Below are 27,098 nucleotides of genomic sequence, written 5' to 3'. Positions count from 1 at the left end.
TATATATTTCATTTTGAGATTAAGCAGTCAATATAGATATTACCAAAGTCACAATTTATTAGAAATTATTTCTTGCAATATCCACAATGCATGATACAGTATCTATAATTGACTATTGTGAAGTACAAGCATTCCACTTTTTCTTTGCTTTATTAACAGACCTTTTGGCTCCATTGAATTATTACTTAAAGTCAGCTTCAAGATGAGTGACGCCTATTGTCTTGATTATATACAATATATGTACACCAAGGGACTACGGAAATAGAAACCTGACAATTTAAAACAATCCAATAAAACATCCTTGAAATGATTACAGCCGAGATCAAATTGAGAGATTTAAACTCTGGTTATTTCTGAAGTCGCAGGTTGTGGTGTGGACTTGAATGGCATTATACTGAAAGTTGCTTCTAAAGTTACACTACAAAGTTTCAACTGAATGGGAATATCAGTTTCACATAGGTAGTTCTTTATTGCAGGGCTTATCTATTGGATTGTGTTTTATTGTACAGCGGTCTCCCTGAATGTGGATGTCTCAGTCTATTTCTTGGGCAGCCAGGAGCCGGGCTGAAAGGTGTTGGCAGTGCTGCTGGGGTCCTCGCTGATCTCCTGCTTCCCGAAGTCGGTGGAGGCGGCATGGCCTTTGGCAAGAGTCTTTGCAGGAGTCGTCACGAGACCATCTTCATATTCCTTGGCCTGTAGGATCAGATCTTTCTCCTCCACCTCCCTGGCTTTGATTTTCATGTTGTCCCTGTAAGACTGATTCTTCAGCAGCTCCTATAAAACACAGAGGTGGACATACATGCATATTCAGTGTTTTTGCAGTGTTCAACACATTAAATATAAGATAGTATAACACGTTTTTAATAAATCGTGAAATTCAATTAATAAAAAATAAATAAACAGTCAAAAGAATGATGGAAAATCAGTAGGCAGGATGTGGCTTAGAATCAGAATGTATTGACATTCAAAGCAGTGCTTTCCAGACATACAAAACAATAATTTCTTGTGATATAATCAATTTACATCACCCGATCCCAGATAAGTGTCAGAGGATTGATGGATGGATTAACCTATTGAAAATTGAATTAATTTAAGTTTTTGCTGAAATCAACACTTCCTACTTATGAGTCGATAAGCTTCCTTCCTTCCGAAGCTGGCAGTGTTTTCTACAGTTTTTTCGTTGTTGACTAAAACTCCCATGCTCCTGAACATGCAGTCCACTTTCAAAACAAACCCACGGTGAGTTATAGATGTAAAGTCTCCAAACAGCATACAACCTGATTAAAAAATAGTTTGAACTAATGAGACTGTATATAGAAGACAAGGAAGAAAAATAACCTACACGACATGTTGATACTTTACTTTAATTTTTTTACGGATGTTATTTCTTGAATTTATCCTTGTCATAGTCTGTGACCTCTTATAAATTGTGGGCTTTATGGGTCGGTGACCCTTCATTGTAAAACATGTTTAAAATCAATAGTAAAAACATGCTTATACATTTCTTGATAGATTACATATAGCAGCCATGCAATATTGCCAACGATAGCCACCAAGGTAAATTAAAGGGGCAGCAATCACAGTTTAAATGGCATGGCATCCAACACTTCACAAATGAATCATGACCAGACAGCATCTACCAAGTTCTGTGATGTTGGAAATGTTAAGGTGGCAGTTTCCTAAGAAAAGAGGATTACCTATTTCGAACCTTCAAACTCACCAGACAATAGAACCAGTTATAAGTCCCCTGCTTACTATTCTAACCCTGTTTGTCCGAAAGGCACAAAAAGTAAATTGCCTAGTCAAAAGTAGAAAGATATAAAAATGGATTGGAAATCTTCCAGGGACAAATGTGTGTGTGTTTGCGTGTGTAGAGTATAAAGTAAGACATTTACTAGCAGAAGAGCAAGTGTGTTCAGTTAACCTGCAGTATATTGTCCAATAAAACCTGGTTAAAAATGTAGTGCTTGGAACAAATTGGTAAACTAACATGACAGGAGGCATTCGCAGTATAAACAACCAGTCCAGCTCATGGAAACAATTATAGCCTGAAAACAGTCCACCAGTGGAATAGTTACCCACTTGAGCCACAACTAGTGTCCAGTGATGTTAGCCTCTCCCTAGCATGAGAAGCCAGAAAAGAAGGGAGGACTGGGCATAATGCTGTTGTGTGTTGGCAGAATTGAAGGACTGGAAAAGAGAGGGGAGAGCTGTGGCCAAAAAGCCCCGCTTTGGGGAGAGAGACAAACATACTGAGCTGCTTTTCCAGCCTGTTAATGACAGGATTTAATCCAATCAATTTATGTCGGCTTGGACCGGGAAGAGAGGGAGCGTGACAAGGGGTAGGGTAATGTGCTGGGAGTGAAGCCTTGGCCACATCAACACTGTCCAGCTGTCGATGGCAGCTATTGGGCAGACGCAAGGCAGAAAATTGGAAGAGAATGTTCTGGCAATAGAGACAGGGGATGGCATTGGCCACTGGCAGGGAGAGAGGACAGAGAGACAGAAAGAGTGCCTCGGTATCGGCCTTCCAAGGGATTTCCTATAGACCTACATTTCGCCGTCCAAATAATTTCCAGCATTCTCACATTTAAAGAGCAATAAACCCAGTGAGAGGTACGCGAGGGGAAAAACTGCAGTCCTTCACCATTCCCATCCTAGAGACTGCCAGAAATACAACAAAAATCAGGCTTTTACTGGGAAAAAGAAAGTAAACTAGGACATGGTGTCAGTGAGCCGCTTGTTCAGAAGCTGTCTTTGCTCTCCGCCTCGCCATCAATGCACTTCAGCTGCTGTTTATTTTAACACCTGTCCCCCGAAAGTTCCAGGATTCAGTTCCAAACTGTAAGATAAAACAAATCAAAGCCGTTCCTTGCTTCTATCTTTCCCTCCCTTGTAACCAGCCCTCTAGAGTCCAACCATCAGCACAGCGGGGAGGCTGGGGGGGAGACGTACCTCGACAGAGGGGGGCTCCTTCCGTCTGCCTCGGATCCACGCTGCAGGAGAGAGGAGGAAAAAAGAAGAGTGAGAACACCCACACAAACATACGCAGCACAAACAAAACCTGCAGTGATATTTAAAAGCTGCTATGGCATCGCTGAGTTTCAGGGCACAATGGTAGCTTGGTGAAAACAGAGTTACCAAGCAAGATGGGAAAACACACAGTATCTAGGGTTTTTATCATTTCATTTAGTGAACTATAGGGAAACATGCAGAATGGTAAAAGTTACACACATGATAAACTCAAAACCATAATCCTGCTTTAGTTTAGGCAGAGCAGGGCCACTGAGTGCTGTGTCTCAGAAGAGACAGTAGGAGTCTGCTCTGATCTTTGAATTTGAAAGTAGACGCTGTCATTCTCCATCAGTAGCTCTGTCCTTCTTTCTCCTCCAGAGTAGAACTGTGTATGTCTGTCATATTTTTTCACTTTTAAAAGGAGCTCTATTTTGGCTGAGCTGGTTGCACAGCAGAGCAGGTTAAAGGGAGCCAGAGAGAGAGAGAGAGAGAGAGGAATGAGGTTTTCTAACTCTTCCCCCAGCTAGCACAGGGATTCTGGGCCTCTTTTATCCCTTTCTTATTTGCATCCTGATGAAAATGCATGAGGGATGGGGCGAAGCAGGATGAAGGGTTTAAGGTGGATAAAGCCAGTCTGAGACAGAGGGAACAGTTTGTATCCAGTTGTAAGACATTTGAAACACTATTTTATGATACGGTTGTATAACACCAGCAGAAGGCGTCTTTGATAAACTCATGAATACGCTTCTCCCAACCCCCCCTCTTGCAGTTTGAGACAAAAAAAAGAAAGAAAATCAATGGATTAGCCTAGGCCCCAATAGATACAGGCATGCATTTGTTATTCCATTTTATTTGTGCAGCCCTTTATATACTCTGATGGGTAGCTTTCTTATTAACATTCATCCATATTAGTGATATTAAAAGTATAACAGTGATGCTGCGGTCCACACTTACAGTCCCACTCCATTGGTATGCTGCCTTCCACATATTCATATTCTGTAGCATTAGCTGCCACCACCATCCGCCTGGCACGGACCGACCTGCCTGGGAAACAAAACAAAAAGAAGAGAGGAAGACGGCGAGAGTGAGATGGAGATGCTCAACAATGATGCATACAAAAACGCAAAGGAATATAAACAAACACAAAGAGCAGACACAATGCTCTCAGACACACAGATACAGACGGACGCACAGACACACAAATACTCAAGAGGAATGACAGCACTGTGACAGGCCATGGATGATTACCTCGTGGCCCTCGGGCCCTTCTTCTCAGATCTCGCTGAGTGGCTCCAAATCTGGGCTAAGCCTTTATGCAAATCAGCCTGACTTTAACCCAACCAACCACAGCCCCCCTCACTCAAAGCCTCTTCCAATCACAGCGCTCTGGCTAACAATGCCCTCCAAAATCAACATCAAGCCGAGCAGGAGACAAAAGAGGTCAGATATCACAGAGAACAGGAGAGGCACGAGCTGCGTGGAATATTAAGTGCTCCTCTGCCTATCTGTATACAGCACGATGCTCGCTAGCAGCAAGGCCACCGCCAATTATTTTTGGTCGAATCTGCTGATTAGACAAGTTTGGCTGGCACACAATGACATGGAGATGGAGGTATATAGGGGGGTGGCAATGGAGAGGGATGGAGACAGAATAAGAGGGGACAAGATAATTAAAAAAGAGCACGTTGTATCTTTGTGTGTTGCTGCAGAGCTTTATACAGTGTTCAGAACAAGTATTTCCATAGTTTCTCCTCGCTGGTAGCTGGATGTCCATCGCTCGCTCCCATCCTTCTGAGAAATGATGAAGCAAGGACGGAGGAGGTAGGAGGGAGAGAGAGAGAAAGAGAGAGAGAAAGAGAGAGAGAGAGAGTGATGATGCATGGCAAACACGGCTAGGAGAAGAGAAATGGATGGGCAAGGAAAACAACACGCTCCAAAACACAGACAATCTGTCAGGATTCCATCACCGTTTCTCCGCAGATGACTGGACATGGACAAATGGAGGCAACCACCTCCATGCACAGCGCAGACTGATGGCCTTAATGTTTACTTCAGCCATAACATATAGCTACTGCACCGAGATGGATGAATGATGACATTTCAAAGTGGCTAAGTGTATACGGGAGTGCCTTATAATAAAAGCTTATCTGTTTTCTTCCAATGAAGACATTTTTCATGCATGTGCTGCTCTGCAATTATGCATTATAAAGTGATGATTCCTTCCCATACTTTATCCAGCCTATTTAGTAATCAGGTCAGCTAATTAGGCTAGCATTGCTTTGGTTCTGCTTTGGTTCCCACTAGATTGTCACTATAAGGCCTCACAGGCTCCAGCTTTCTGGTATCCAGGTCTCACAAAAACACTGCATTCTCTCACCTAGCTGGCCCAGCGACGTGTAAAATGCATCCTATGATCCTCACGTTTGTTTACATGCCTTAAAATGTCTTCTGAGAAACAGCTTTCTAGAAAACCCCCCATGATAGCAGAACAAAAACAACTGCCAGCAAACAAAAGACTGTTCTCAAGGCAATACTCACAAATACATTTAACAGGTATGCTAATTAAAACAGATTCTATCCGTATTTGCATTGGTGTGGGTGGCAGCAGACTGAAATGGAACAATTATGATACAGTCCCCACAAGCAATGTGCTTAACTACAACTAATGCCTAGCTAATAAGCATCAAGAGGCACCCACCTTTTCTCCATCTCTCTCCACTGCGGTGCATCCCCCCCCCTCTTCATTCTGTCACACTCCAACCGAGCGCTCCTCTTGTCTTGTTGCTTTTGCAGCATGACTAAACCTCTTCCACCATGGCTTTTATCCTTGGATTTGAGTAACAAATACAGTATGTACATATATTTATGAAACATGGCTGATCCTCCCAACACATACACATTGGGAGGAGGCTTGTCAGTGGGATTGCTGTGAATATCGCTCTCTTGGTAATATTTTAGATGGTACAACTCCAGATAAACACACACACAAGCTAAAAGCTTTATAACGTGCAATTCTACAAATATATTGCAACATTTCAACATAAACACATCCTGTTACCTCATGTGAGATGATTGAAGATGTAGTAAAGAAATGTGATGACTTGTGGATATTAGGTTTGTGATTACAGATGTAATCTACACGTAACATAGCATAACAGAATTGGCCTGGCACATTGTTTGCATAGTGATTACTCAGCTGAGGGCGGTGCCTGCAACTAATGATTACTATCATTACTAATTAATCCATAGATTATTTAAAACAAAAAGTATATTTTCCAATCTAAAAACAGACCATAAAGTCATACCTTAAAATTGCTTACTTTGTTTGACCAACAGTGAAGAATAAAAAAATAATTGAGTGTTATAATAATACATTAGGAAAAAAAAATAAGCCCCTTATATTTAAAGCTGTAGTAATAAACACTGTGTTCAAACCCCTCCCCCCAATCATTTTTGTTATGGATTAACCATTTGTCTCTGAAATCATAGAAATTATATAAAATGTTGATCATAAATTACTAGAGTCCGAGGTTGTTTTTTTAAGTTGATATCCCAAAATGGTGTCATCAGGTTAAGCTGCCTTCACAATACGATAAATCAATGCAATACCATTTTCACATTGACGAGATTAAATCATCAAATGTTTTGTATTTTACCTTGTTAAATATTAATCAAGACTAGTTGGCTATCAATCAGTCAAAATGCTTGATTTTCCTCATTATCGACTAACTGAATTATAGACTCCTTAGTGTTAGTTTCATAAAGTTTATCATATATAGTCTTACAGGATCCCACATCCAGCACAGTTCCGACCTCAGACAGATATGAAAGGTGTTAGGAGCTCTCCATCTCAGCAGGCCCCCATGTGACAGGTCTTCCTTCTCATCACTCACAAGGGGAAACCACCCACACACACACACACACACACACACACACACACACACACACACACACACACACACACACACACACACACACACACACACACACACACACACACACACACACACACACACACCACACACACACACACACACACACACACACACACAACACACACACACACACACACCACACACACACACACACACACACACACACACACACACACACACACACACACACACACCACACACACACACACACCACACACACACACACACACACACACACACACACACACACCACACACACACACACACACACACACACACACACACACACACACACACACACACACACACACACACACACACACACACACACACACACACACACACACACACACACACACACAGGGAGATTAACCTGAGGGACAGGAGCGAGGACGCAGTCTCTTACCGTGAAGGACAAACGCAGCGCTGCGTTGTTGAGGGGGAGGGGCCAGCGGCAGGAGGAATGAAATCCCAATGCATAAATATTCATGAGCCATCTCACCTGTCTGAGCGCGACTCATCTGTGAGCCTAGCTGTGGAACCGGGGGGAGGAGGGGAGAGGTAAGGAAGGAAGGGAGGAGACAGGGAGGCAGGATGGGTGAGGGGTTGCCTTGGCAGCCAGATCGGGAGCCAATCAAACGGCAGGTACACCTATCTTTCCCGTTCGTTAGAGTAAGACGTGATGCGCTCTGAGGGCTGCTCTTTGAACCCTGAACACACCCCGCTAAACTCCATCACCTGCTTCAACAGACACACACACACACACACCACACGCACGCACACACACACAACTTCACACATCAGCTCCCAGGTGAGAGCTGCTCGGGGCGACCTGAGAGGTTTCTCACCTCCACATTGTCATTCCGGGGCGTCTTGCTCGCTGTGTGTCTTCCTCCTCCACTCGTCTTTGATTACAGACACAGTTCTGAGGGTAACACACATAGAATGACAACATCCGGGAAATGGAGAGCCCAAAAAAAAAAATCAGATAAAAACTAAACGGATTTCCAACTGGTGGACCTCCTGCTCCTCATCAACACAGACTTCTTCTGCACCACCACGTACACTTGCTTTTCAACAGATTGCAATTTAGACAAAAGCTCCCATCTGGAACTCTGGAACTCAATCTCAAAATAAAGAGCTTCTTCACATTCTGCAAGATAGCGAGAGGTACACTAAAACAGTGAGTGTTGGGCCTGACACTGTGGTGCAAAAGCAGCAGTCCCATCATCCTGTTGTGAGCCTAGTTTAATTCTCTCCAGCTGAGCCGTGTGCAGAGGAGGGATGGGGGACCAATACCTGCATGGTAATGGACAGCTTTATGAAGATGGAGTGATCGGATAAGCATCAGTGATACAAGGACAACCAGGTACCAATACCAGCACCCTGTCCTTCCCTCCTCTCTCTCCTCCTCCAATCTCTTATCCTGTAAAAAAATAAGAATTGAGGGGATGTGTGATGCCTGTAACCATGGTTACCCATTAGCCCTGAGCCTAGTGAAGCTGGTTTAGAGGGAAAAGGCCAGCCGTTGTTTTTGCCTCAATTCTGGTAAAAGGAGGGGCTTACAGGCGTAAAGTAGGCCTGCCACTGCTGCTGCTCGCCTTTTTTATTCAGCCCTCATTCTGTTTGTCCCTGTTGCTGTCGATCCCGCTGAGGCTTGAGCGACTCACGGCAAAACAGAGAAGAATAATTCATAAAAAAAGTAATAACATGCTGAAAAGAGTACTCTGATTTCCCCTGCGTGTTACTCTTAACTAAACGCAAGCATACTCGAGGGTGAAAGGGATACTTTACCCCCTTCCACTTACGACCACCCGTCCTCTTGAAGTCCCGTCTCTGCACGATGGGTTATAGAAAAGGACCGTGGCGAGCCAGGAAGTCAGCGTCCTTTGTGAGGCTGTGGAGCGGTGTGCACCCCCCCACCACCTCCTCCTCCTCTCCAGCTCCTCTGAGGCCCATACGTGTGATGTCCATACAACAAGCTGTCCACCCCTTTCTATTCACCTCCATCACTCTCATCCAACCCCCTTCCTTTCCCTTCCATTGCACCTTCAGTCCCCCACTCTCTTCCTCCATTAACCTACCTCCACCTTCTCTCCCCCCCTCTATCTGTCTGCCTGTTCCACCCACTCATTTCACCCTCTTTCTGTCAGAAACCCTCCTTTTACTTTCACTCTCTCCATTCTTCCCCCCACTATATAATTTCACCCCGTATGTCAGCATCCCCCTTGTTGTTTGTCACTCACTTTCTATACCCCACCTTCTTTTGCACCCTCTGTGAATCTCCGTCGGCCTTATCTTTCCTTCCTTACTGCTAGCCTTATTTCTCTCTGCCTGTCTGCTTTATTAAAATATTCAGGATTGAATAAGCAGCGGCGGGCTCCAGGAGATGTCTGCTTTGTGTTGGTCTGTCTATCAGCCTTTCTGGCTGAGTTTCTGACCGACAAGGAGCCCCGAGCCACCTTACTGGCCATTTGACCAGAAAGACACACAAATGCACTGGACAGCGAATCAGCGCCTATAATTATTGTAATTAATTTGTTGGCACCATCAACTGCCTAGGGTTTTTCACCACGTCGCATCATGTTAAATGTGTAGGTAGTGAATCAAACATGTTTACAGATACAGGTCTACTGTTAAAGCAGTGTTTAATAGACCTGCAAGATGCTTAGAGTGCCGATATTGGAGCTAGGCCCATTTGTAATACTCTACCGTAAGAAATAAATGTGCCTGTTTCTTATTGTGAGCATCCATCTTTTCCAATGCCTTTTTAATGAAGTAGTTAAACCACTCCATGGTGTTCCACCACATACACATACAAACACAAACACACACTTGGCAAACGGTGGAAAGCAAGATGAGCTAAACCCACGTGGTTTCGTTAACGATTAAACAACCTTCATTTAAACCCCATGCATTGCAAAGCTGCTGATCAATTAACATGATTTACTGTGGCTGCTCTGGACATAGCTGCTCCATTGCAAACACTGACTTGGTGTCCTACTGTATGATAGACCTTCCTTCATCACACCCTGGGGATGACTTGTGGCAGAATAAACAGCCATTTGGACCCTCGTCTCTCTCCGCTGTGACTCTTTCCATGGAAATATGCGGCTTGAATCAACGCTCTGATGACACACAGCCATCTGTTGTTGTGTTAAGTGTGTTTGGGCATGAAGTGGAGAGAAAACACACTTGCAGTTTTATTTCCTTTTTTAAAATACAAAGCAGATACTAATGTGCACATACACACAGTGTGTAGTTTTTATGCCAACACATGTACACAACCACAGATGCACACACTGATATCACAACACACACACCTCCTAACTCAGTCCCCAGAGTCACCCAGCCTGAAATAGCAGAATTGAGGCCTTTTCAGTTTTTCACTTCATAGAACATAGCTGGGGAATCAAATAAATAATAGACAAAGAAAGAGGGATAGTGATAGGACGACAAGTCAATGCATCTTTTCTCTGCAACAGCGTGGCGCACCTCGGAAGAACCTCTGAATCCCTCCAATTCTCCACACGGTGGAGAGGACCAATAGATTAAAACTGCATGGCACACACTGCTAAAATGAATAGCGCTAAAAATACATCCTTTTTACTAAGACATGAAAGGAAACTGCCTTTCCTCTGTCCAGTATTGAGCAGCCATTGATTCCAAGACAAAGGCTACACCTCCTCAAAGAGGTAAGAAAAATAGCAATCATACAGGCAATTATTTTCAAATGTGCCTGCAGCGGCCGATAATGTCAGTGCGCCTCTCTTCCTAAATAAAGGGAGGGAAGGCAGGCGTCAAAGCTGCAGGCCCACTGCTGAAGACGAATGAGCCCATCCGCAGAATGCTGGGCTTTCATCTGGGCAGCATGACATGGTGCCCCATGCAGTGTGAGGCAGCGCTGGGCCTGGGGGACAGACGCACACAGAAAGAGAGAAGAATATAGATTCTCTATTCAGCTCTATAGAGCCAACACCAAGGCAAAGACCCTCTAAAGACCAGTGGCCAGATTGCCAGTGGCTTTATCTTGTAGCCCTGCCATAGACAACAATCACTGGGGCTCCACAGCCTATAGCACAGTTCTCTCTGTGGGGAAGAAGCACAGTAGGCCTCTTAGCTGGACCGTTTCTAAAGACACGGACAGACATTCCCCCTCTCTAGGCGTGTACTTCAGACTCAGGCCTTTTCATTTTGATGTGCAGCAGCATCTGAGGAGAGGGGGATATGAAGCACTCTGCTGGGTATAACCCTCCACACTGCTGAACTACTCCAATGTTGTGAATAGAAATCTTCACCAGAATGTCTTCAAAGGAGGAAAATCGAGAGGCAGCAATGGTAGGGAGGGGCAACGGAAGGAAAGACTAACTAGAGGCAAATAAAGAGGTCACCCGAAGGAGAAGAATGGGCAGTTGTTGAGATTAGATAGGACACAGTCATGTAAAAAAGCAGCGGCTTCCTTTTATTTTTCTGTCTTAGCAGCCATTAAAACCCTCATATATAGCCTACCACACACAAGAAATTGCTTACGCCCCAGTTTTCTAAAGTTAACAGATTGAGAGAGGTAGAAAATGGGAGCAGCAAAGCATAGATAAAGGTAGAGAGGGATTGCCTGAATACTAGGGATGGACAAATGAATAGAAGAACTAGGCAGAGTTGAGAGGGAAAGAGAGATAGAGAGAGAGTCTCCTCACCTACTTTAACCACTATGCGCTGCAGTGGAAAGCCCTGCGGTCCATGCCTTAAGGCCCTGAGCCCACGCTTGGCCTATCAGTTTAAGATCAAAAAGAACCCGCTTTAGCAAGACATATGGACTGAATAATGCATCTGCTTTATTTCCACAAGGCTGGACTGGGTGAGTGGTAGAAATAAAGAGGAACATGTGTGTGCCATATATTTTTATTTGTGTATTATAAACGTATATGAGGGTATACGTGTACGCACCTGCCTTGCATTTCTGAGTGCGTTTGTTCAGAAACCAGTTTTTCCACAGGCCATCCAGCCACTCCACAGTGTCAGTCATTGTGATTGGGCAGTGAATATGGTAGCCTGTCGCGTGCTAGAAAATGGTCTTGTGTGATGTCTCATTTAAATAGTCTGACAGCCAGGGGTTGAGGAGCAGCCTTGTAATGAATTATAAATATGAGGTGGGCACACGTTTCCCTGCAAACTGCTGAGAAAAGGTGAACCACAAAGTCAAGTTCAGTCAGAAAGATAGCAGGCCTGGGACCTGCCAACGGTCGGTCCAAAACTGAAAGAAAAAACTCTTGGCTTCACTCTCTGAAAAAGCATCACTGAATGTTTGCACTGTAACATACCTATTCAGCTCATGCGTTATTGAAGTTGTATAATGTGGCACCAAGAGAGGGAGACAAACACATGGGTAGGAGGGATTACTGCTGTGTAGTGTGTATCCCATATTATAAAAAAGACAGTGTCTGCAATGGAACTGAACTCATTCTCAGGCATAAGATTTCTAATGAATATCACGATGCATAATATCACTTCGCTAATAAGTCAAAGGTCCATGGCTGGTTAACCAACAGTATAATGTCTGGAAGGTTGGCTCTTTGACCTTTGACCAATGCCCTCTATAGGGACCAAAAGGGGAAGGGGAAAGTGGGATTAGCTGTGATTCTGCTAATCAAGTTCCTCTGCAGGTGTGGATCTGACATTGACACATAGATAATGTCAATGCTCTGAGTGTTTTTGTTGTAAACCTCTCATTGTCTCATTTTAAAATGACACTCAGCTATGATGGCATCTCCTCCTTGTAAATATCTTGCAAAAACACAGGGGTGATGTGCTGGGCTTCTCAAATAAAATCGTTACTATTGGTAAGTTGAGTCATACAAATTGCCTATCTCTCTCCATCTCCTAAAGTTAGGACAACTGAGGAATGACTCACGGTAAGACCAGACGTTGAGTCCACTAGGCCTACAACTGTGTCCTTGGCCTTCAAGAAGGTGTGAAGGACACCATTGGCATTCCACCATGGATTAGCCTGATGATGACACAGTTCTACTGCTTGGCTTGAGCATGACAAACTGTAGCACTGCCATGTCTCAGTAGGGATATATGACCTCCTTCTAAAACCTCATAACAGACAAGAAATCATTTCCCCTGCAACAGTGGAGGACATGCTTTCTGCTTTTAAGGCCAGTGACAGTGGAACTGCCATGTTTTTGGCAGCGGAATTACCGCTCCTATTATTTAAAGATTTGAGAGAATATATTATTGATAGAAGCAATAAGGGTCACTTGAGGTCATATTTGTCAAATAAAAAAAAATACACTGAAAAGGGAATGAGGAGGACCCTTTCTGCTTTGAGGGCCCATGACAGTGGAGCTGCAGTTATTGTGGCCCCAAAATGAGTTAAATGTTAATCTTGCTCAATTTTAATACAGACTAAATCTATTTTATACAATGAGATGTTCTGGGTGAGGTATTTGCCCCATCTACTGGCGAGCTTTTTACACTACAAGGGTCAAAGGGAAGAAGGAAAGTCATACATGCGCAATACATTACATACAAATAGATACATTGCTGGAATATCAATATGTAATATGCAGTATTCTTAACTAGATATCAAAACAATCAGGCTAAGAAAGGCTAAGTTTGTTATGGAGTAAACAAACAGGGCCAGGGACAGAAGAAGCTTACTGAAGTTTAGACGAGGCTTTAAAAAAGCATGCATATCTGTAGGGATCAATACTGTAAATACATTCATTACTGGCTAAAGTAAGCACAACAAAGCTTGATTTAGAGGACATGTTACATTATATTTACCTGTCCATGTCTTCTGTTCTGGGATATGGTAATACTTATTCCCCACAAGATCTGTCCCGACGTGCTCGCGTACTATTCCAAACGTACGCCGTAAAACTCCAGCGACCCTGTTCATATTTACAGGAAAACTTGAAGGTTTTTGAGTATTTCGTGTCCCTTGTTAGATGTGTGTCCTCTCACTTGGTTGTTTATGCAAGACTTCTTATGTTGGGAATAGAATGAATAAGCCGTTTTGTGATTGGACGCTTATTATTGAACAGCCAATCATCGCATTTGTCATTGAATGTTGTCATTACGTTCCAACATGGCGGTTCATTGTGTTGAGCAGCTGGGAAGTTAGAGAAATGTTATGTTAAATAAACAAGACATTATCAAAGCAAAGTGGCCTTTCGACATTTAAGTAGCGTATTTAGTTATTAAGAGGCTCTATGTGCAACAACATGCCTTGTTGTTTGTGCTTCTTTTCAGTTACGATTGAAAACTTAATTCAATGTAGTCAACATGCTAGCCTTTGAGCTAGGTTGGCTAACGGTAGGATAGTTTGGAGACTAGTCCTTTTATTAATATAGTTTCATCTTCAAATTATAGCAATGTTGGGGTTTCTTACAGCCAGGCAGGCTGGTGTGGATGATCCTCTGCGACTGAGGCGTGCAGAGTCAACGCGGAGGTGAGAGAAAACAATAATGTCCCCTGCACACATATAGCAACAAAGACTAGAACACCTCTGTTGTGTAATATATAATTTAATACAAATACCGCTTTATAAATATTATTACTGGCTGCTTTATCTTTTTTAGACAATGCAACTACTGTAATACATTTGTAAATAAACAATATATATACTTCCTATTTCACTACTGTGACTTGGCTGCTATCAAACTGCTTCATACATCCAACACTTATTTAAAATAATATATTGTTATTGGTAATTTTTGTAGTCCACCTGGATGAGTATTTTTGTAATTTGTGTAATTTATATGTTTATATTTTATGATTTTATATATTTGATATTTTACTTTTGCTGTAACAATTGTACATTTTAATAACTTTATTTGTAAATGACGAATAAAGGTATTCTGATTCTTATTTTGAACCAGAAAGGAAAATAAATACTGCTCTTTAAGGGGCACATTAATGTATATGCATACTCAGATAGCTCATAAACCTATAATCTCAACATATGTGATTGTAAAGTCTAATTTTATGATATATTTAGCTGTTTGCATTGAAAAGATTTGACTAGCTAATGTTTGTAAATGACTCAAAAACTAACTGTGATTATCCAAATATCAAAACTTCATTTTCTTTTGATTGTCTTAGTAATTAGTCTAATAATAACTTTATTTTATTTGTAATCTGTGTGGCACCTTTCATCCAGGACAGGCAGAAAAAACATAACAACGATATTAACATAAATAAAAACTAGTTACAAAAATAAAACAGAGTTCGATCACAATGCAATAAATCATGGAAAATTAGACTAGTAACCTTTGCCTGAATTAAAAGCCATAACTATGAAATAAAAAATGTGTAAAATTCAATAATACAAACCTGTTATAAAAAACAAAACAGAAAGAGTTAAAATACAATAGTAATGGTATTAGTCCCATTGTTTTGTCTCATTATTATTAGGTTTTGGTAAGTGAAAGAACTGCATTCATATATAAGAATTAGGTGGACTAAATTACAAATAAAATGTTATTTGATAATAGCATTTTCAGTTCCACCCTACATATGTATTGATTTAACTACAATGTAATAATCCAATGTAAATGATCATTTGTAAAACTATAATATAAAGATAATGTAAAAAATCATAAGGCCATTTTACTTTTTAACACCAACTCTGTCAATTTCTAGATTGCAACATTGTGTATTTCCTTTGCTGTGTCTTTTTATCCACTTGTGCCTCAAAGGTTTGATGCTAAACATTTTATTGGTTTTCCAGAAATGCTTGACTCTTCTTCCTTTCTTAATCTCCAAAGGGTCCTGGGTCTGAAGTTGAATCCTGACAGAGATGTTGATAGAATCCATGGAAACGGCATCAACACCATTGACATTGAAGCAGTAGAGGGCAGATAGTAAGTCCACTTTTGTCATAGTTTGTCATAAGACCCCAGTAAAATGGAGGTATATGATATGTAGTTTTCAGCTACACAATCTTAATCCAAACACCTTTCTGTGATAATCTTCCATTAAGAATGACTGCAGGTTTACCTTTAGAAAGCAATGTGGCAGCTGTGTTGGAGGAAGTAACTCAGTCTGTGAAGTAAACCCTCTCTGTTGTTTAGCATGTTGTCTGGCGGCGCAGATGGAGTGATTGTCATCTATGACCTGGAGAACTACAGTAGGAAACTACTGTACACCTGCAAGGCAGTTTGCACTGTAGGCAGGTGAGTGTTGTTGCCTTTACTCATTCTGTCCTCTAGAGGGTAGCACTGCCTTCCCCAATCTTTTGTTTCCTATGACTGCATTTTAATGGTAATGTGAACAGATAAATCATACTAATTCTTGGTTCACTTCAATACATGGCTCTGAAATCTAATTTGTGACAATGTGGGTCTCACCATGAACAATAATGTCATCATTTAGTTACTGTTGCTCCATGAAAGTTTAATGTGGTTGTGCACTATTCTCCATTTGTTCATTTGATATTTCAAACATAACTGGGGGGTGCAGATCACTAAAGACATAAGTATGAATCTGGTCACATGTTATGTTTTTTATTTTGTATCTAGGTCGAGTCGGTATGTCCACAAATTCAGCGTAGAGACAGTCCAGTGGTATCCTTATGACACGGGCATGTTTGTCTCGAGTTCCTTTGACAAGACCATGAAGGTCTGGGACACTGAGACACTGAAGGTAAGACTGTCACCCACAGACTAGGTTACTCCCTATTACATGTGATAAACATGTGTTATATAAACCTAGGCACAATAAAGCTGAATCAACATATAAACCTATGTGGATGTCAACATTAAACAGGTTACTTGGTGCACATTTCAAAGTGGTTTATCACGCCACTAGCTGACATTTGTATTCTTATAGCTCCACCACCCTTTCCCTCGCTTTCTAATGTTCTGCTTCATGCTTTCTAAGTTTCTATGCAAAAGTCCCATATGGCAGGCCCGAGCTGCTCTAGAGTTACACTGGCACTGCGGTTACCTCAAAGGTCAGGGAAGGGACAGCAAAGAGCCAACGACCATTCATTGGTTTAGCTTACTAAGTTAAACTCTACGTGTTTCTGTCTCTGTGTTCCACATAAACACACACACTTATGCCTATTACATTATTTATTGTGGTCTGTATTTGCACATTAATGTGTGCTTTGCATTGTTGTGCACAAAGTCCATGTGTATTGGTGGTATTTTATGCAAACAGAGCCTCCTCTGTGTGAGTGCCCATTGGTCGGTGCTGGCACTCACTGACAGACGGGGCACAGAGAGGCTTTTTATGTTTGCTGAAGAATTTGCATTGTAACCGCCACTGCTGCTCGGGTGAGCCTTCTGAGCCATGGTATCCCTTCTCTCTACTCTTCTGTTTTTATTGAAGTCCTTCCATTAACTTTTTTTCCGCAATGTCGGGAATTTATATAATAGTTACATCTTCAAGGCAATGGCTTTGTGTTAAAGGTCATGGCTGTATATTTGTATTATTAAATTAAGATATCATTCAGCATACATACACATAATAATAATAATAATACATTTTATTTATAAAAGCGCCTTTCAAGGCTCTCAAGGTCGCCGTAAAAGGTACAAAAAACAAAACAGCACAAAAACAAGACAATATAATCAATAAAAACCGAGCACGTGTGATCAGGTTGGATATGCAAGTGTGTAGAGATATGTTTTGAGACGTGATTTGAAAATGGAGAGAAAGAGTCAGTTTTCCGGATGTTTACTTAGCAATTAACTCAAAGGAAGCTGACTACAGCTAACTGTACTCCCTTTCTTTCCCTTTGTTATTCTTAAGCCTGCAGAAGTCTTTGAGTTTGAGGGCAATGTCTACAGCCACCACCTCTCCCCCATCGCCAGGAAGCACAGTCTCATTGCAGGTGTGTGTCATAATTCAACCACCACTGCTTTCTATGGGGAATAACAAACTGTTCTTTGTCATCAGATACCCTGTGATCAGTTTTGTTTCTCCAGTCAGTGTACTGCATGCTTCCACACAGTGCTGTGTACCCAAGTTTTACCCCAGGTTACAATGTGCTATGTACCTTGAGGCGACAGAAGCGTGAAAGATTTCAGGGGGAAAAAATCGTAATAATCTTTGTGCCACCTCACCACGTTGCCCAACTGGACAAACAGGTTTCTCGTGCCTGCTATTTGTGTGTACTCATACATGTCCATACCCACACAGTTTCTCTGACACACCTTTTTCTAATCCTGGGACAATCACAGTGTCGTTTTTTTTAGCTTGATGTCCGCCACTCTCAGGGGTGTTAAATATCCTTGTCAAACATTAGTTTTCAAAAGGAATCTGTTACTCGAAAGCATCACTACATTCATTATTCTTAATGCTGGCTGTTTCAATTTGAATGAACTCCAAATCATCTTCTTTGTTCTTTTGAATGTTACTCAATATCTTGCCCCCCTCTGATGTATAAATGGGTGTGTTGGCTCACGTTTATCAGGTGTTGTTATCAGTGATTTTTCAAGTTTACCACACCTGTTCTTTTAGAACCTAGGTCTTCTGATTTGACTCTTTTGAAGTGCCTCTCCCATACACGTTGTAGGAAATTATACTTACACATGTACTAGGATCTGTACACTTTGATAATGATGATAAGAAGGAATTTAAGATTTGAACTACTGTCCTAACCTATTGCAAGGAGCTTTCAGATTTTACGCCAGCCTTGTAATTCCCTATTTTAAGGGTCTTTAACTTCAACTTTTTGTTTCTGTGTTTTCCAGTTGGCACCACAGACCCTAAAATCCAGCTGTGTGACCTGAAGTCTGGTTCACGGATTCATGTTCTTCAGGGTATGTGAGCTAGAGACAATAAATGAAAGCATGGAGTATTAGAGCCAAATATATTTTTTGTATTGGAGCTGGGGGAGCTTGTAAATAACTTTATTAATCTCAGAGAATATCCAAGTTTTTTGGAATGTAACCCCCTTCGCCGGCTCTGTTATTAACAATTTGTTTAACCTACAACAATAATCATTTTCCGTTATCGTTTTTCTTCACACGCATAAACAATAACTTTTTCCCTCCAGGCCACAGAGCAGAGATCCTGTCCGTGCGGTGGTCGCCCCGATACGATCACATCTTAGCCACTGCCAGGTAGGCACTGTTAACTGCCAGTCCATCTGTAGAGAATCAGCATCACCTGGTTCTCCCTCAGATCAAAGAAAAGTGTCAGACGCAGAAAAAATCCCCACAATTCCGTGTCCCAGCGGTTCCTGTCTTCTCAGTGTCTGCCCATCTGGCCACAGTGCAACCCTGAGGCCAGTATAATGCCACTACATCGCCAGCAGACAGGTACTGTGGCCCTCTCAGCGCAGCATATGGTAGATACAGTCCCCACCTGTGCTATGCTACATTAGACATGCTAATTAACCTATTGGGATTACTGTGCTGCCTTTCCCTGTGGACTTTAAGTGATTTTGAAAACAACTGGCACAGAGAAGTGTATGCTATTCTATTATGGAGCAGAATGTTAATTCCCAGCAGAAATCTGACCTTTAAAAACAAACACTAGTGAACATGAAGCTGTATTAATCCCTGTACCGGACTCGATCAAACGTTTTTTTGAATTGAATGAACAGGACTTAAGGATAATTAACCAGGAGAGTGTAAAACTAAAATAATTCCCTCATTTTCCTTCTAAGTGCAGACAGCAAAGTGAAAGTATGGGATGTGCGTCGGGCTTCTGGTAGTCTCTTCACTCTGGACCAACACAATGGAGACAAATCAAAAGCATCCTCTGAGGCAGGTACTGTCACCTCTCTCCTTTTCTTACTTTTCCAGTGTTTATTTATAATCCTGTTGTAACAATATCAATTTGCAAAGCACTGTCAAAAAAGTCCTTTTAGCATCTCCAATGTGCTGCACTGATGGAAAAAGCATCATGAAGTACAAACATTGATGTAGAGTCACAGAATTCATATTTTCTGGTAACTGATGACGATGCATTCAATGGCTGGTTATAGTAGATAATCAGTCAATCTTACAGATCTAATAATAATAATAATAATAAATTGAATTTATATAGCGCTTTTCATAGTCTCAAAGTCGCTTAAAGTCCTAGCTTGTTATTTTATTAACTTTCAGGTTAGTCCGGTTAACACAACAGCGTCTGTCTCTATCTCTGGATGAGATGTCAACATTCTTACAGGATGTGTTTTCCTTCCTGAGGCCCTGTTTGTGTTTCTAATCAAATGATTCAATGTCATAAAACCAGTTTGCACAGTTTATCTAAGCCTTTCTGTGTGATAAGGAGACAAGAGATGTTTAACAAACATTACACTAAAAGCATGCCATTTATTGATAATCAATTGTATAAAATAAGTATCTACTATTGGTTTTTGATAAAGATGGAGGATGAAAGACATGATAAATACATGTTACCATGCTTCATTTGTGTTTATCAGTGAACACGGCGCATAATGGCAGAGTGAATGGCCTGTGCTTCACTGGTGATGGCCTCTACCTCCTCACCACTGGAACTGATGACCGTATGCGACTATGGAATAGTGCAACTGGGGAAAACACCCTGGTAAGTTGTGTGTGTGTGTGTGTGTGTGTTTCCTCCTCATAACATACCTGGGGTAACCTGTTTTTACTATAGTACACTGTTCATCATGTACTCGCATAACATCAATGTTATGTCTCAGTTTAAAACTTTGCTTTGACTAAGGCAGCAGCTGAAAAGTTCCATATGGCTTAATGGTTGGTCCTGTTTTAGTGCCGCCTACATGCCTTCCCTTGGTTGATGTTCTTTAGAAACATAGGAATATTAACATTATTTAGCAGACATCATGTAACTGTATTTCTGTTATTGTCATAACATGGTTTCTGATGTGCTATTTAGATAAGATAAGATGGACCTTTATTGTTCCCCGTAGGGAAATTCAACTTAAAGCTGCGTTACGTTAGCTCTGACAGAGCTATCACACGCTCATTGGTTTAAAAGTCGTGATGAATGTAATGGGTTTTTTTTCTAAGAAGGTTACTTACCTGAATTAACCTGGAGGTATCTCAGTGGCAGCCATCATAAGCAGCAGGTTGAAATCTGTAAATGATAAGGAGTGGCGCTCCAATGCTATCCCACATTTCCTTGCAGCAAACAACACACAGCAATAACATCTATCGTTGCCAAATTACACAGCCTAATCAAAGTGCAAACAGACTCTCAACAATAAGGTTGCAAAACTTTAACAATGAGCAATGTAGGGGAAAGAAAACAAAGAGTTGGGTGTTGTTGTATGTAGTGCATTTGGCACTGTGGCAACCTTTCTCCAATAGTGTCATTCGGTTCAATTTTAAAACCATAATGTTGATCAATATTCATTGATTGATTAAAGGACATCACATGTTCCAGTGTTTAGGGTGCTACACGTGATTTATGCACGTATTTGTCATCCATTACTCAACATTTTACCTTACATTTAAATGTTTTTAATTTTGAAGAACACTCTCAAAATTAGCTGCAAATTCGTTTTTCTCTTATTTTACCTTAAAAAGTCATGGTTTTGGTTTAAAATATAGATGCTGCATTGTCACTTTTTTACGATTATATTCAAATTTCAATGACACAGGGGATACTTATGAATGGCAAAATACTCTTTGTATGATTTAATTTTGGCAGAGAGAGGTTGACGAATTGCATGAATGTTTGTCATTCTTTGCTCAGATTGAGTAAACAGGATGCTACTGCTACTCTTAGAGAAACAGTGTTTGATATTCTTGGGTCTACATAAATGGAAAATATATTAGCTCCATCTCCACAACCTACAAACATGACCTTACCCTAAAGCTCAGGAAAGTTATGCTATTGCTCCTGTTCTAATTTTCTGCTCTGCTGCTTCATGCTGAGGTTGCCATGGCGGACATGTTTCCATCTTCGGGCTGTAACACTAGACGACTAGACACAAGGAAGGGTTTGACCTTCTCTCCCGGCAAAGATAAGAGTTGCAATGAAGATGTCTGGTGTACGTTTAGGGGGAAATGCTAATGTTGAAATGCTAAAATGTTAAAGGAAATGCATTGAACAATTCAGAGCTGTTTCATCGGCATGAATAAAGCCTTGTAATTCTACACCATGAAGGTGAATTTATTTGCTTGCTTGTTCCTGTTCGTCTTGATTTCAGGGTCATTGCAAGTCCTGGAAAAGTCTTATATTGTCTGAAAGTATCTAAATTGAAAGCATCTGGTCCAGCATACCCTACGTTTCAGTTTCAGAAGCCTTAAAATGATGGTTTCCTCTTTACTGTACTGTTCTTCTGGTAAAAAGTATTTATTTATTTCTGAGTGGTTGTCACACTGTTCCACAAATCTACATCCATGTTAATGCAGCAACGTGCCAACGAAGGCAGTGAAGAAGAAGACAGCTATTTTTAAATAGTATGAATGTATTGTTTACATCCATCTAACTAACTTGCAGAGGAAATACAATTGTTAGACTTCAAGGATACAAGCGTTTTGATGGCAAACACTGAATGTAGCTCTGGTTGTTTTGGTATAGTGCTTGAAAGGCATAACATATTATTGTTACATAGAGATGTATGATATAGATATGCTGAAATATCCTGATACTATGTTTTGTGATACTGTATGAACTCGGAAAAACATGGTGACCATTTTTTATAAAAATGACATGTATATACACCGATTTTATTCACATGGCGATATGAATAATGTTTATACAATGACATTTCCAGGTAAAAACAGATGTTTCCATAAATCGTCTTGATTACAGTATCGCAATATATTTAAAATATCATGTCCTCTGGATCATGATACGTATCATATTGCCAATACAAGAAATTGTCAGTATGTTGTCTGTTTCATAAAAGAAAAACATTTTATATTCATCCCACATTGATTAGCTTCTATAAAATGTATATCCTGGCATACACACATGTTCTGAACCCTGTGTGTCTTCTTTGTGTCCTTCAGGTAAATTACGGGAAGGTCTGCAACGAGAGCCGTAAAAGGCTTCAGTTCACAGTTTCCCGTGGCTGCAGCCCAGAGTTTGTGTTTGTGCCCTGCGGCAGCTCGGTGGCTGTGTATGCCCTCCACACAGGAGAGCTGGTCACCATGCTCAGAGGGCACTACAACAACGTGGACTGCTGCGAGTTTCACCCAGACTACCAGGTGAGAGTCAATGCAGTGGTATTAATTGCACCATTAAAATGCAGTAGTCGAAAACGAGTTCACTCTTTTGTTGAATCAGGCACAATGTAAACAGCAGCAACTAAAACAATGGAGGTTTTCTGCATCTGAATAAACCCATCTCTCTGCAGTGCTGCTTTGTTTGTATTTCCATCTAACTATTTCTGTTTGTTCAGCTAGTCAGGTCTAGCTGGTCCCTCTACAACTCGAGAATTGACGTTTCTTTGCGTCCCCTTTTTTAATCTCTTCGACTTCTTTGGTGTTGCCATCACAGTAAGAGCTTTTCAAAATGTGCGATCACCATGGCAGTCCAAAATGAGCCGCTTGCCCCAGTACAGATAGCACTGTTAACATCTACTTAGCTATACTGAGCTACTATAAATGCAAATAATGGCATCTCATTTGTTTGAACCCATTTTGTGCTCCCGACCTGAATGTCGACTGTTGCAGTTGCATAAGTCACAAGGTGCCCCTGCACGAAAGTAAATCTACTATCTCCTCTTTCAGAGTTAAGTATACAGTAGGTTTTCGTTTAGTGTCACCATTATCTGTAACGTAAACTTTTTATTGAGCAAATGTACTAACACACAGGCAACAACTGATTCAGGATTGCAATATTTAAGAATCACAAATTGTGATGAAATTCATTAAAAAACTAATATTGAGATAAATGCATTTTGATGCAATAAAAACACTACATTTTATAATAGTACTGCATAAAAAGTACAAGTGCTCTCAAAATATGTAAATCTATATGACACTTATTTGCCAAACGCAGCATAAAATGCACCTTTTTTATTTTTTGGGTTAATTGGATATGTACTATTTTTTGCCCATATTTGACAATTGCAATATCAGTATACATACTTGTATACGCTTAATAATAAACAGTAGGGGAAAACAATGTTAAGAGCCTATTCTTTTTATTCTGTTGCTGATTTTACAATGGACCAACAAATAAGCCAATGGCCACAGATTGACGTAACTATAACATCTGACTCAAACCATTATTCACTTTCATTCAAGCTGTTGGTTTGAATCAGGAGTCTGCCAATACATCTGCAAATCTCAGGTGTTTGCATCTTGGTCATACAATTCTTTCATATGCTAAACTGACAAAGTAAAAGTTTATCAATATGCTTATTCAGTTTTGTATTTGTACTTACTCAAGTCTAGTATAAAAACTGCCTAATATGGCAGTGTCCCACATTTATTTGTCAGTATTATCTTTTTAATTGTAAGGTAACTTTTGCAAGGTATAATCATTGTAAATGAAAAGCCCTATCAATGCCACGCTATCTGCCCACGTAAACATCTGGTTACACTCGCTGGTTTGACAGGTGAAACATAGGAATGCAGTTTGTCAGCTTGTCACTCTGGAAAATTCCGGAAAAGAAGATTTCGGTTTTCTTTTTAAGTGTTTCGCTTCTTACAGGAACCTCTGGTCAGATGTAATGAAACTGAGCAGCCCTTTGACACACAGAATGTGTCCCATGTGTTCACTCCTGTTGCATGGACAGTTTTAAGCGTATTCATTATTTTACTCTTGGTCCCTATCATGCTTGTTAACACGACTGTTCCCTCGGGGCTGATGTCATTGTTTGGAGGCGCTTCAAGGTGAAAGTGATGCTGTGACAGCAGCTCTTCTTTTGTTCCCTGTAACCGTGTGTGACTCAATTAGTCAGAACTGAGTTGTCTTTGTTCTTGTTTATGTTTAGGAGCTCTATACTGGAGGTAAAGACTGTAACATCCTGGCGTGGGTTCCTGCCCCTCGTGCCCCAGATGTGGAAGAAGAGTCAAAAAGTGCAAATCAGGTACTAATAAAATGAAACTAGATATAGGAAAGACAAGACCATGACACTCTGTGGATTAAATTAACTTTGTAAAAGTAACAGTTAAACTCTATTTCAAGAGTCAATATGTTGTTATGGCAATCTGAAAACAATGTCTTCATTTTGTTATTTGGTCTTCATAGTGTTATTGTAGATAGACTGTACATCATCTTAAGAATTTAGATTATGACAATCACCCAGAACATACTGATTTAGATATAACAAAGTACATTCTATCAAATAACAACCTGTCATTTTCCATTTGAACTTGATTAATTTATACATTTATAAGATAAGCCACAGTGGTCTTACCCATGCATACTTTTTTATTCAGGGTCAAGTATCTTCATTCAGTGTTGCTTCCTTACAGGCTGCTGCTGACCAGTCCTCAGTGAACCCGGCCTTTCAGGATGCATGGAGTAGTGATGAAGACTAATGCTGTTTTTCTTCGTGTGGACATACAAAGTGTCTGACTATGGAAATGTGCACACATCTTGAAGATGATCCTCTGGGGATAAATGTGAAGATAATAACGAATTTGGGGAAATATCTCTTGTTTCATCATTGCAGGCATAGATAAAGATGGTAAATTGGAATGTGTAAATAATTGTATACTATTATAAAGATGCACAAATGTTTTTTTTCTACATTCGATATTACTTTGTTATGATTTTTTTTTATTTGGATGTAAAACTGACATGGTCCTTAGCATGCATATCAAGTCTTACATCTTGCCAAAGTCCTGTCACCAAGTTCCAAGCCAATTTTGTATTTTGAATTATTCAAAGTAGTAATTGGGGGAATATCTGCCATTTTTTTCGGCAAATAAGAATATATTTATTGTTAGGTTTCGAGTAGGGATGCTCCGATCGATCGGCCGCCGATCGTTATCGGCCAATATTCACTCTCGGCCGATCGGTGCTCTCTAAGGCCGATCAGGAGAGCCGATCGGCCCCAAAATACACGATCGGAGCATCCCTAGTTTCGAGATCAGCAAAATACGTATCTATTGTCAGTTTAAACACCCACACACATGTTATGGTGCTGACATTATACCAGTTTGAGACATTTTGTAACATGTATGTATACATATTATACATACTACATATTGTACACATGTGGGGTGAGTCTTTCTAAGTGTTTTTTTCAACACATTGGAAAGAGACTGACCACATGGGAGTAACTAATAGGTACTAAATAGCACCCATTGTCTTATCATTCCCAGCTAAATTTACATTTCTTTGTTAGTTCTTCTGACAGCCGTTTAAAGGGGACCTATCATGCAAAATGCATTTTTGTACGTCTTTTATACATGAATATGTGTCCCCGGTGTTCCAGGGAACTCACCAAGTGTCAGAAAACACAACCCTCTCTATTTTACTCCATACCCAAATCTCTAAAAAAGGGGCTGCAACGGATCTGATAAAAACTGATCCAGATTTGAACACTGTCCTGACGTCAGGACGGTGGCGCTACGGCTATTGGGCCAACTCCACCAATCAGGAGGAGACAGCCACGGCCATTGCCGTTCGAAAGCGCTGGAGACGCTGTAGTACATATGCCAGGCCAGTACATGGTGCTGTTCTCACTGAATCTGCCCTTGCAGAGCAGAGCTAAAAAAAGTGCAAATTGAGAGAAATGAGGCATGGCTAAAATGCATGATCTGTTTGGTATTTTGAAAAGAAAAAAGTATAAATATGCCTTATATAGGTATGGTCCTACACTATATTATTCAAATATAGCATGATAGGTCCACTTTAATGAAACTAGCTGTCCTTGTCTCTGTCCCACCCTCCTCATTGTTATACCTATTGCCTCAGACACCTTGACCCAAATGAGGCTTAAAGGTGGGGTAGGTAATTTTGGAGAAACCAGCTCGAGTGCGTAGAATTTGAAAATACACAACCGGAAAAAATCTGCCACTTCCTTACAGAGCCCCTCCTCCAACACACACGAACGCGCACAAGATAAGTTTGTGCACAGATGGAAGGCTGACCGGCAGGTAGGCCATCCAGTTATTTTAGCCGGGCCGGCTAAAATGATTGGTCGTGCTTTTTACAGTATTACGGCTTCCACAGATGACATTTTTGTATGGATTTTTTGTCAAAGCACTTAAGATATTCATTGCTATCGGGATGTTAAGAGCATTCCATGGAATATAACAAAAAGTGTATCTCGAGCCA

General features: G+C 40.9%; 2 protein-coding genes across 2 annotated transcripts; one reads left to right on the top strand and one right to left on the bottom strand.

Annotated features, from left to right (window-relative positions):
- Window positions 1-35: 35 nt before the first annotated feature.
- Window positions 36-13,935, bottom strand: ndufaf2 (NADH:ubiquinone oxidoreductase complex assembly factor 2). The gene is made up of 4 exons (XM_034118425.1): window positions 13,740-13,935; window positions 3,970-4,059; window positions 2,956-2,996; window positions 36-774 (listed from the first exon to the last, which is right to left on the bottom strand). Exons 1-4 carry the CDS (start codon window positions 13,852-13,854, stop codon window positions 538-540), a joined length of 483 nt encoding a protein of 160 aa, XP_033974316.1. The 5' UTR covers window positions 13,855-13,935; the 3' UTR covers window positions 36-537.
- A 113-nt stretch (window positions 13,936-14,048) lies between these two features.
- Window positions 14,049-25,562, top strand: ercc8 (excision repair cross-complementation group 8). Its single transcript, XM_034118781.1, has 12 exons — window positions 14,049-14,406; window positions 15,725-15,820; window positions 16,031-16,132; window positions 16,478-16,601; window positions 17,715-17,796; window positions 18,659-18,727; window positions 18,964-19,030; window positions 19,579-19,682; window positions 20,341-20,465; window positions 22,868-23,065; window positions 24,802-24,897; window positions 25,286-25,562. The coding sequence occupies exons 1-12, from the start codon at window positions 14,330-14,332 to the stop codon at window positions 25,349-25,351; spliced, it is 1,206 nt and encodes a 401-aa protein (XP_033974672.1). The 5' UTR covers window positions 14,049-14,329; the 3' UTR covers window positions 25,352-25,562.
- The last annotated feature ends 1,536 nt before the right edge of the window (window positions 25,563-27,098 follow it).

This window comes from Trematomus bernacchii, unplaced genomic scaffold (genome assembly GCF_902827165.1).
Source record: "Trematomus bernacchii unplaced genomic scaffold, fTreBer1.1, whole genome shotgun sequence".
In the NCBI taxonomy this organism is placed as follows: domain Eukaryota; kingdom Metazoa; phylum Chordata; class Actinopteri; order Perciformes; family Nototheniidae; genus Trematomus; species Trematomus bernacchii.
Note: the sequence above shows the minus strand (reverse complement) of the source record. Positions and strands in the feature narration are given on the sequence as shown.

Bases quoted from the DNA above. Each gene is read 5' to 3' on its own strand.
- ndufaf2 (XM_034118425.1), bottom strand. From the start codon at position 13,854: ATGAACAGGGTCGCTGGAGTTTTACGGCGTACGTTTGGAATAGTACGC. The intron at 4,060-13,739 runs GTAAATATAATG...TTTGTTTCCCAG, and splicing joins AGAACAGAAGACATGGACAG to GCAGGTCGGTCCGTGCCAGG. The intron at 2,997-3,969 runs GTAAGTGTGGAC...TCTCTCCTGCAG, and splicing joins CATACCAATGGAGTGGGACT to CGTGGATCCGAGGCAGACGG.
- ercc8 (XM_034118781.1), top strand. From the start codon at position 14,330: ATGTTGGGGTTTCTTACAGCCAGGCAGGCTGGTGTGGATGATCCTCTG. The intron at 19,031-19,578 runs GTAGGCACTGTT...TTTCCTTCTAAG, and splicing joins CACATCTTAGCCACTGCCAG to TGCAGACAGCAAAGTGAAAG. The intron at 20,466-22,867 runs GTAAGTTGTGTG...TGTGTCCTTCAG, and splicing joins CAACTGGGGAAAACACCCTG to GTAAATTACGGGAAGGTCTG.